At 28.4% G+C, this 10,664-nt stretch overlaps 1 protein-coding gene across 1 annotated transcript; it reads right to left on the reverse strand.

Annotated features, from left to right (window-relative positions):
- Positions 1-6,267: 6,267 nt before the first annotated feature.
- Positions 6,268-8,185, reverse strand: LOC114394117 (probable isoaspartyl peptidase/L-asparaginase 2). Its single transcript, XM_028355694.1, has 4 exons — positions 7,944-8,185; positions 7,480-7,713; positions 7,120-7,206; positions 6,268-7,024 (listed from the first exon to the last, which is right to left on the reverse strand). The coding sequence occupies exons 1-4, from the start codon at positions 8,103-8,105 to the stop codon at positions 6,527-6,529; spliced, it is 981 nt and encodes a 326-aa protein (XP_028211495.1). The 5' UTR covers positions 8,106-8,185; the 3' UTR covers positions 6,268-6,526.
- Between the last annotated feature and the right edge of the window lie 2,479 nt (positions 8,186-10,664).

The following is a 10,664-nucleotide window of genomic DNA, read 5'->3' on the forward strand; positions in this document are numbered from 1 at the left end:
TAAAGAAAGTATGGTAAAGAAAGAAAAATAATATGTTTTTTTTTTATATTGATAAATGTTAGTTTTGAAAAGATTTAAATTTAAGATATCTTTTTATCAAATTAATCTTATATTTTTTAAGATAAATAATATGAGATGTTATTAATAATGTAGTGAAGAATTATGAATATTGATATACATTAATGTAAGACTTTGGAAACGTAATGCTGTGTGAGGTTAATTGTATGCAATATTATTGTGTACATATCTTCTTTGTTTAATATTGTTAACGCATATTGATATACATATTATCTATACATTGAATTTTGCTTGTGCATATGGAAATTTCAATGTTCTATAGTTTGTAATATACTAATAATTTTATTTTGTTTCCAACTTTTAGTGAATATATGAGTTTTGACCTGAAAATAATTTGACTTTGTTTGATAAGCTAACTAAATGATTTGAAGTTGTACATTGTTTGTTAAAATTAGTATATTAACTAGCTTTTTTTTTTTTGAAATCAGTATATTAACTAGCTGATACAATAGAATCGCTAAAAAAGATATTTAAATCAAATTAAATAATTCTATTTAATATTCTATTAATTAGTTATACTATATTTAATAGTTATATTCATTAAATATAGTATAAATAATGAATACGATATTTAATAAAACTATGTTTTTAATAAATATATCATTTAATTCTAAGAAGCATTAAAAATTATATATATAATATTTAATAGATTTAATAAATATAATATATTTAATAAATAATTTATTCATTATATATATAACGGATAGATTGTTTAAGAAATATATTGTATTTATTAAATCCGTTATACTTAAATTTATGTGTCTTCATAATAAAATTTTAAAAGAAGTTGTTCGTAAATAAAAAGTAATTATCATAAAATTTAACTCCATATTATATACACATACAAAATTTATATAGTTAAAACTCTATAAATTAATAATATCAGGACCGGAGAAATTTATTAATTTATCGATAAATTAATTATTAATTTAAAGAGTTTTTAAGTAATTATATTGTACATATCAAACAAAATGATAAATTAGTGTATGCCTCTTAGAATTATGTTGCAACAAACCTTCGGACTCAAGCTAAATTAATAACTATTGTATTCATATGCATCGAAAATCAATAATGATTTTTGAAGTACAGTAAATGTAAACAAGAGGAACAAATGTGTTCAATGCATACTTAAGATTTTCTTGGGACCGAAAATTATAAAGGGATCTCACGAAAAATTATTATCTTATTATTTTATCGAGTTTTTCAATTTTTTATATTGACCCAAGTCGAGACCAGACAAATTTATTATTTTAGAGAGTTTATTAATTTACTGAGTATTAATTTAAAGAGTTTCTACTGTATAATGAAAAACTATTTTCCCCTGTATTTATATACAAAATTTAATTTGGTCACTTTATATTTAAAATGTTTAATTTAATCTTTTAATTTTTAAAATCAATATAATTTTACCCTTTTATATATCAAATCATATGTAATGCCATTAGTATTTTTCTTTAGTGACGGTTTTAAACCATTAGTAAAAAAATTATTGTTAATTAATGATATTATTTTTTATGACTCATCAAGATAAGGATAAACTATAAATTAATAATGTCATGATCGGAGAAATTTATTAATTTAGAGAGTTATTAATTTATTGATAAATTAATAATTATTAATTTAAAGAGTTTTTAAATAATTATACTGTACATATCAAACAAAAAGAAAAATTAATTTATGCCTCTTAGAATTACGTTGCAGCGAACCTTGAGACTCAACGTAAATTAATAACTGTTGTGTTCATATGCATTGAAAATCAATAATGACTTTTGAAGTATAATAAATGTAAACAAGAGGAACAAATGTGTTCAATGTATTCTTAAGCAAGTTTGGCATATATAAATTACATGAATTATTAATTTATGATTTTCTTGGGATCGAAAATTATAAAGGGATCTCACGAAAAATTATTACTTTATTATTTTATCTAGTTTTTCAATTTTTTATATTGGCCAAAGTCGGGACTGGACAAATTTATTATTTTAAAGAATTTATTAATTTAGTGAATATTAATTTAAAGAGTTTCTACTGTATATCTTAAGTTCAAAGTATCTACAAAGGTATTAATAAATTATTCCCTAATAAGGTTCTTACTTCAATTGACCTATGTGATTTAAACTCATATTTTTGGGACATGAGTCTGATTTTACTAGATCAACCTTTCTTAATTATAGTTATTTAAATTTTAATCAATAAAATTATAAAAAAAATAGTGGTAGTTTGTAGAACTGCTGCAATGCTTTTTTTTTTTTACAATTTTAAAACATATATTTTTAATAAGATTTAGACCTAAATTTATATATTAATATAATATTGCAATGAATAACAAATTAATTTTTTATGTAATAAAAATGTATAAAAACTATGATATAAAATAATACTAAAAAATATAAATTGTATAATAAAAATAAAAATTATATATAAAAGTCTCGCAGTGTTGAGTACGCAAAATGACTTAATTAACGAGCATGATATGATTTTATTTTTTTATTTTTTGTGAAGGGGAGGGACAAGAGCCCCTACGAAAATTTATTAAAAACCTTGGAAAAGATATACTAGCTACATCATCTAAAACATGTAAATAAATAAAATCTGGATTAAATAAAAAATTTGCCGTCTCCTTCAAGAGTTAGCCTGTGATATAAATAGCCTTGCTTTAATAAAGTATTTAAAAATAAAAATATTTTATTTTTAATTTTATACCAATTTCATGAATCATCCAAACCGATTGAAAAGAGTGAGAGAGTGTCTTTGTTTTTATTACAGGAATGTTAGACACTTGAGCAAATAATAAATGAAATTCACCCAAAAAAAGATTAAGAATAATTTTGATAGAATTTACTTATGGAAGTCCGAATATTGAATTTACATGGACCTTGACTTTGTTCATACGTGAATTGATGTATATCCCAATTTTTAAGTAAGAGAAGAGTAAAAAAGATAATGAATTGTAAATATAAAATTTAAAGAAAGTAAAAAATAAGAAGGACAAGAAATTTAAAATAGAAGACAAAGAGAAATAAAAAGATAAGATGATTTAAAGTAAAAGATGATAAAAATAAAAAATGTAAAAGATAAAATAGATAAGAGATTTTAAGGTAAAAGATAAGAAAAGTAAAAGACAAGGATGACAACAGAACAATGAATTCAAAATGTAAATATGTTGGAGCCTAGCATTGGAAAACTAATTGTGATGCAAGGTTAATGATATTCATGCTTCCATCCACGTCTAGTAAGACACTCTATCTAATGATATCCCTGTTTTCACTCACATCTATTAAAGACACTTTGTCTTTAATTTCCCGAGTTTAGTCTCTCATTGTCATAAGAGACTTTATACTATAGGGACTAATGTGGATAGAAGAAGAAAAATGATGGATAAAGAAAAAGAATGAGATAATGGACATAGAAATAGAATTCCCCTAACTGAGATACTCAGACTTAGGATGCATTCATTAGAGAACTCTTAGTCTCAACATGTGTTTCTCCCTTGCTTCCTACTCATTTTGTTGGCCTAAGGTAGTTTAAAATTCACGCGATCTTGCATTAATAAATGGGCCTTCCAGGCTTAATAAATATAGTGGTGATCACGTAGTTAGCATGCCTTTGAACTTTCTTGTGGGCCTTATTTGCGTCAAGCGTGAGTGCTAAACAGAAGACGCGCTGAACCTATCTTGTGCACTAAGCGAGCTGTCTCAATCTTCAACTTTTTTCTTCAAAGTTTTGTCTTGAAGTTTTTGTATCATTTTTCCTCCAAACACTTGAGAATTTCTTCTTTTAAATGCTGCTCGTCAAAAATTACAATAATATTAATTTTTTCATTATTTCATTAAAAATAACATTAAAGTGAAGAAATTATAATCATTCTTAGTAAAAAATAATTATCAATTTAATTTAAATTTTGCAGTTATCATAATTCTATTAAAGAAAATTTTTAAAAGTACATAAGAAATTACATCTACATTTTATCTTTTATTTGTTCAACCAGATTAAATCAAAGACAATTATATATATAAAATTTAATATGCTATAACATATTAGAAAAAAGTTTATATAAAATCATAAAAATGTTGTGGTAGTCGAAAATTTAATTATTATAAAAGATCATATCATGTAGCTTACAAAATGTAAAACATAAAGAATATAAGAAGTTAAATTACGGTGACTAAGTAATTTAAGCTTATTACTTTTATATATGAAATTTGAGGATTTATGAGGTTGAATGGGTGGTTAAAGGAAGAAGGGGAGGAAGGGGTCATTGTTTTGAAATTCTTCCACTAACATTAATCTTTAAAAAAAACATATATGAAACCTAAGAAGTAGATAAGGCATCTCATGTCTACAGATGTTTTTTTTTTATCAGTTTGTCTTCCTTGTATGAGTGTCATTCATTTCTCTTAAAAAAGAAATTTCGATTGAATTAAACAAAATGATTTGAACTCATTATATCATTAACAATTTTAGTATTTAAAATAAAAAATGATATATTAGGATATATGTCAAATAAGAGAAATATTTATATGAGAGTAATATATATATATATATATATATATATATATATATATATATATATATATATATAAATTGAAAATCATTTACTGATTACACAATTAAAATATTCACATCACTAAATTCATTTCTCTCAATTTCTTAAAATAAATTTTCTCTTACTTGATATACTCCTGTAGTATCATATACAATAATTTATATTTTCATCTTTATATTTTTTTGTATACACATTTCAAAATACTTCTCAAATTAAAAGAGATAACTTTATTATTCAATTTTGTTAATTGTAAAACCTTAATTTCATACCACTAATTTTTAATCAGTTTTCTCTTGTATTTCTGTTGTCTTAACCAAGCTTTTTTTTTGGGGGTGGGGGAGTACCAAGCTGTTACTGCTGTCATTTTCTGATCATTGTACTCTAGCATTTTTCTTGAAAGTATATTACTAATCTTTGATAAGCAGTATATTAGTATTTGGCTATTTGCCATGTTCTTTTTTAGACGCACAACTTGGTCACACGTCCAGTCATCTTCGGCTTATAACACCAACACCTATTAGGCTATTACATTTATTAGGCTTTTGTTGGTACAACAACACCAAATCAGTATTTTATTTTATTGGCACCCTTTTTATGTACGCTTTAAGAAATTTACATGGTGTTACTTTATAATTTATAAACAAAGGGTATTAGAATTACGTTTTCTAACATATTTATATCATTATTTAATAATTATTAAAAATTAAATATTATGCATATTTTTAAATGATATATACTATTTTGTTCCTACTTATGAGATGATTTATTATTTTTCTAAAACTTAATCTATAATATTTTTCATGAGAGTTTTGATTTTTTTAATAAATTTAAGATAAGCTTATTGATATTCTTAACATTGACAAATTAAATAATTAGGTCTTATATATAAAAACAGATGAAGTATATTATAAATGTATTAATAATATTTTTTATTACAAATAATAATTTGACATCATTTAATTTTTTGTATTTTTTCTCTAAACAAAAAACTTGTTGTATTTCTCTAATTTTATCGCATCACATCATTTATTATATTTTCATCAATTTATCTTTCATTTTTTTCTCTTTTTGTTATCAATTTATATTATCGTCACCAATAACAATTGAATAAGTGATAATAACTTATGTCTCTTAAGAAAATAATTCAATATTCGATCCAATATTTGATGAATCTTATTTAACTCTTAAATATAAAATAAAATATATTAAAAAGAAATCATCTATTTTATATACGTTCAAAGTGTTTGACAAAAATTTATCAAAATAGTTGTCGCATCTTCATAGCAATAGAATGGTTAAGAAAATAATTTGCATTGTCGTCAAATACTCTCAATGCATCATTTTCCATTTCCACTTTTGCAAAGCGAATTTGCTGTTTAGTGTACTGATGCTAAACCAAATTCAAATGGAATAAAAGAACACTTCCAAGACCAATGGGTCCACTCAGATTTCTTATGATAATGTTGCCAAGGAAGTGGACTAGTGGCAAGTAACAACCCATTTCAAGCCTCCATTCATAGAGGGGGTGCTTCTGGTGAGAGCTAGAACCACACATGACACATCACATATAAGAACCTCTCAGGTCTCAATAATAATATGTACAAATTAAAAGTTCTTGCAAATAAAATAAGGAAAGATAGAAATTAATTAAGTCATAGTTGCTACGAAGAAAAAAGCTACACGGGTGTGTCGAGGGTCTACCAAAAGTCTTTATTCAAGAAAAAGACAACCAAAGTTACCACTATTATTTCACAATTTTTTTGTTTTCTAATTCTTAGAAACAAGACTATTAGACTAATAATAATGAACTCAATCCAGCACCCAGCAAGACCCTACTAAACTCCAACATGATACACAAATTCAATAGTTGAATCGAAACAACCAGGAACCAAATAAATGAACCTATTCCCAGATTCCAACCTCCATGAAGCCATTTTCAGTGGCACAGCCCCTAAACATGCCATTGCAATTGAACCCATAAGCCACTTCCCCAGCATTTGACACAGCAATGAGACCAGCCATCCCTTCATCGAGACGGTGCTTGATAACAAAATCCACAGCTTCTTGAAGCTTCAACCCTTTGTATTCCATCACCGCTGCCACCTCACGCGCCAGCGTGCCACGTATGATGGCCTCGCCCTCGCCCGTGCACGATACACCGCACACGTCGCACGCGTAGGTCCCAGCGCCTATCAGCGGCGAGTCACCGATGCGACCGGTCATTTTGTTCATCAGCCCCCCTGTGGATGTCGCTGCCGCGCACCGGCCCTCCCGGTCGACCACCACGCATCCAACGGTTTCGGGCGCGTACACGCTTATTGGGAGTCCATTCATTTGCAGTGGACTCTCCACATTGGATCCGCACGTCTCGTACCCCGATGTTGGGATTCGGTAATCAAACTGCATCATCATCATCATCAAACAAACGTGGCACATTAGTTAACGTTATTGCTGAGTAATTAATCCAGTTTCACAAAAGATCTGTAATTACGTACCAGGATTGTGTTTGCTTCCTTGGCCAGCTTGAGCATGCCAACATTATCAGGTGTGATAAAGTACTCGTTGTCCACAACCTCCACACCCTGGAAAACAATCCAACCGCTATAATTTACTACTTGCTAGGGATTAAAATGCTACTATTAAATTCATAGATTTGCACACGTTCACGAATAATGCCATTACTTTTAATTGTTTAATACCATTGTCATTAAGATATCCATATTTCCAAGTTCCAACCATTGTAGCATTCGCCTCGTTGGCGAATGAGAAGAAAGGCAAAATCAAAGTTTGTTTTGGTTTACGCCATTTAGAAGAAAGTAAAAAACCAGGTTGGAATTAGAATCACAATTGTAAACCTGTTGCCTAGCAAATTCTTCGGCTCCGGAGAAGGCGAGATAGGAATGTGGGGATTTGTCCATAACCAAACGAGCGAGCGAGATCGGGTTCTTAACGGTGGTAAGACCCGAAACGGCGCCGCATCGTCGTTTTGGACCATCCATGATGCTAGCCTCCATCTCCACCGTTCCTTTTTCTGTCAGGGCAGATCCACGGCCCGAATTGAACAGCGGATCCGTTTCCAATTCCCTCACCTGTCACAAACACTTGTCAAATCTAAGAAAATTATTAATAAACAAAACCCCCATCTCCTGGGAACGATTAAATTATTATTCTTATTATCAACGAAAGAAACACGGATGATTCACGAAACACATTCACACGAAACGAGCCATGCATGGTAACGGGTAGTAGTATTGTCTTTTTTGTTTATTTTTAGTTTTGGAGATAAAATTAAAATGCGTGAAGGTTACGATGAGATTACCACAAGTTCAACGACATCTATGGCGGGAAGATTAGAATTTAGAGCAGAGATTCCAAGATTGAGACAGTGCGTGAGAAGTTGTTTCGCTTCTTCTTGACGCTCGAGTGGAAGATTAGGGTCCACACCAGCGCCACCATGCACCGCGATAGCCCAACCTCCCATTTCTCTCTCTCTCTCTGCCCTACCCTGAGTTTTTGTGTGTTTTATGGATTCTTGAAACTGCGATGAGAGAGAGGTGGTCGAATGTGGTTTTTATAGGCAACCTCGGACTTGAAATTTTATGTGTTGGAATTGAATTTGCTTTTGAGGTCTCGCCGCCGGATCTTAAGAGGGTGTCTTTCGTTTCTTGCGATTCTCCGTAACTACAGGGAAAAATAATTTATTAGTTGCTTGAATTATTTGTTTTCTGTTTATATTTGAAAGATTCACCTCTGAAGGAATCGTGCATTGTTTAATTATTTCTTTATTTATTTTTCAAGTAAAAGAATCGCCGTTTCTAAGCAGAGACATCAGTGGCACAATGAGTCAAACTCCAAATTGCACGATCATCATTCTAACATTTACGTGATGTGATCTCGTGCTTTGCGATGGTCTGAATTAAAACATTTATTTAGTCCCTCGACATGATCAATTAATTTCTTTAATTGGTCCTACCATAGTAGTACCGCGGTTTAATAATTAAATCAATTTTCTAAAAACAAATGTTGCTAGAGCCAAAATGTATAATTCGAACTTTTCCTCTTTTTTTATTTATTTTTTATTTTACCTTTCTTATAAAATTCAATTGAAGAAGAATCTAGCAAGTAGTATCATATCATACAGTATATTCATATTTTAAGCAAGGAATCTCGGTAATGAAATTGAGGTTTGCATTCCCTAAGCTAAACGGATGTATTTTAAACCAAAAATAACAACCATAATTACAATTTTAACATTATACACCTTGTGTTAAGTACAATTCATATTATATAATAAATTTATTAATTTTTTAAATAATTATCTTAAAGTAATTCAAGCGATAATTTAAGATTAGATTATAATATAAAATTATTGTTTACACCGTCGATGCATAAACATTAAACAATAACGTATTAAAAGAAACAAATTATAATAATTTTACAAAATTAATTTTATCATTAATATTTTTTTACTTATCATTAATATTATATATAAGTAATATAAGTAAAATAAATAATTAATATTACATTAAAAAAATTATAATTATTTTGAACTTATTTTTTCTTGTTATACCACGATAATTAAGGATGAATAGATATTGTATCAACTTGAGCGTTATCCATGGATCTTCAACACTTTCCTTCTTTTTTTTCTTTTAACAATTATACATAAAAATCTGCGGTTTACTAGATCCACCGTTCCTTGCATTTGTTAGCATAGATTTACTCTATCTATTATTGGTAAATCTAATACATCATATTATTTTAAGTTCAACAATAGCAAATAAAATCAGTTAAAAAAAATATGATTTTCATCAAATCGCCAAAATTGGTCCATCTGTTGATTTTTAGTAATTTTGCTTGTTCTTGACCCGTTCAAATGCACACCTGTTAATTTTGAGGTTTAAACTAACTGGATAGGCATCGATTCCTGATTGAACCGGCTGGTTCGATTTGATTCTGACAACCATGTATTAGTGGGTTATATTTTTTTCAATATCACATCATTTTAGAACTAACTTTAATTAAATATATTTTTATAAAAAATAATTAATGTAGTAAATATTTTAGATTATACCTTAATAAAAAAATCTACTACATTTAAAATTAGATTAGACAATTTAAAGAATGAGACTCTTACCTAATAATGAGACTCTTACTCTCCTCATATTAACATTAGATTAGACAATTTAAATGACGATATATGTTAGCACATTTTATGTTTTTAGTCATGTTAATATATATTGAGATCAGAAATTAAAACCTCATAAATGATCCAAACCCTTCCACTTGACCTGCTCAATGATTTAGTCATGTTTAATTAAATTTTACCGTGGTACACTAGTATACAAACAATAGGTTTGCTTTGCCGACCATATTGATATTAGTAAAATAAGTTCTTGGAATCGACAGTCACACTTTGAATTAATCCCCAGATTCATGAATCTGTGGAACTGTATTGTTAATTCTGTTTCCATGGTCGAGGGAAGAACAGTGAGAAAGTGGGCCAGACCAAAGAAAGAGAAGAGAAGTTGGAGTCTCTCTTATGACCAAATTAAAATGGTCAAGCTGGCCCCATTTTGTGGTAGCTCCGTAGACCAAAGGGGCTGGCGGCGAGCAATTTGCAAATTTTCAATTAATGGATACACTCATACACTACTTTCACCATCAATTAGTTTATGTGTATTAATATAGGGATATACAAGCATCATATAATATAATTAATAGATAATTTTATTCAGTATGTGATTTTGTAAGTATGAAAAATATATGTAGAAAGATATCAATTTTTTAAATAGATATTAATATCTTAAAAGATTAATTTTTAATTTTCGACCGAATAATACCTTAAACAATAGAGGTATTATTAATTTATTTATAATTAATCCCCTCTTATTTTCTGCACATTTACAATTTAATTCGACACTTGTATAATAAGTGTGTCGCAAATATTTTTCCATATTCCATATTCCATAAGATAATTAAAGAGGTAGTAGGGACTGAGACCGGCTGGGTTGGTGATTAATCACCAAGAAAGCTCGCA

Source organism: Glycine soja, chromosome 17 (genome assembly GCF_004193775.1).
Source record: "Glycine soja cultivar W05 chromosome 17, ASM419377v2, whole genome shotgun sequence".
In the NCBI taxonomy this organism is placed as follows: Eukaryota; Viridiplantae; Streptophyta; class Magnoliopsida; order Fabales; family Fabaceae; genus Glycine; species Glycine soja.

Excerpts from the sequence above, each read along its gene's own strand:
- LOC114394117 (XM_028355694.1), bottom strand. The coding sequence starts at position 8,105 with ATGGGAGGTTGGGCTATCGCGGTGCATGGTGGCGCTGGTGTGGACCCT. Across the intron at positions 7,207-7,479 it reads AAGAATTTGCTAGGCAACAG|GGTGTGGAGGTTGTGGACAA; the intron begins GTTTACAATTGT and ends ATTGTTTTCCAG. Across the intron at positions 7,025-7,119 it reads AGGAAGCAAACACAATCCTG|TTTGATTACCGAATCCCAAC; the intron begins GTACGTAATTAC and ends ATGATGATGCAG.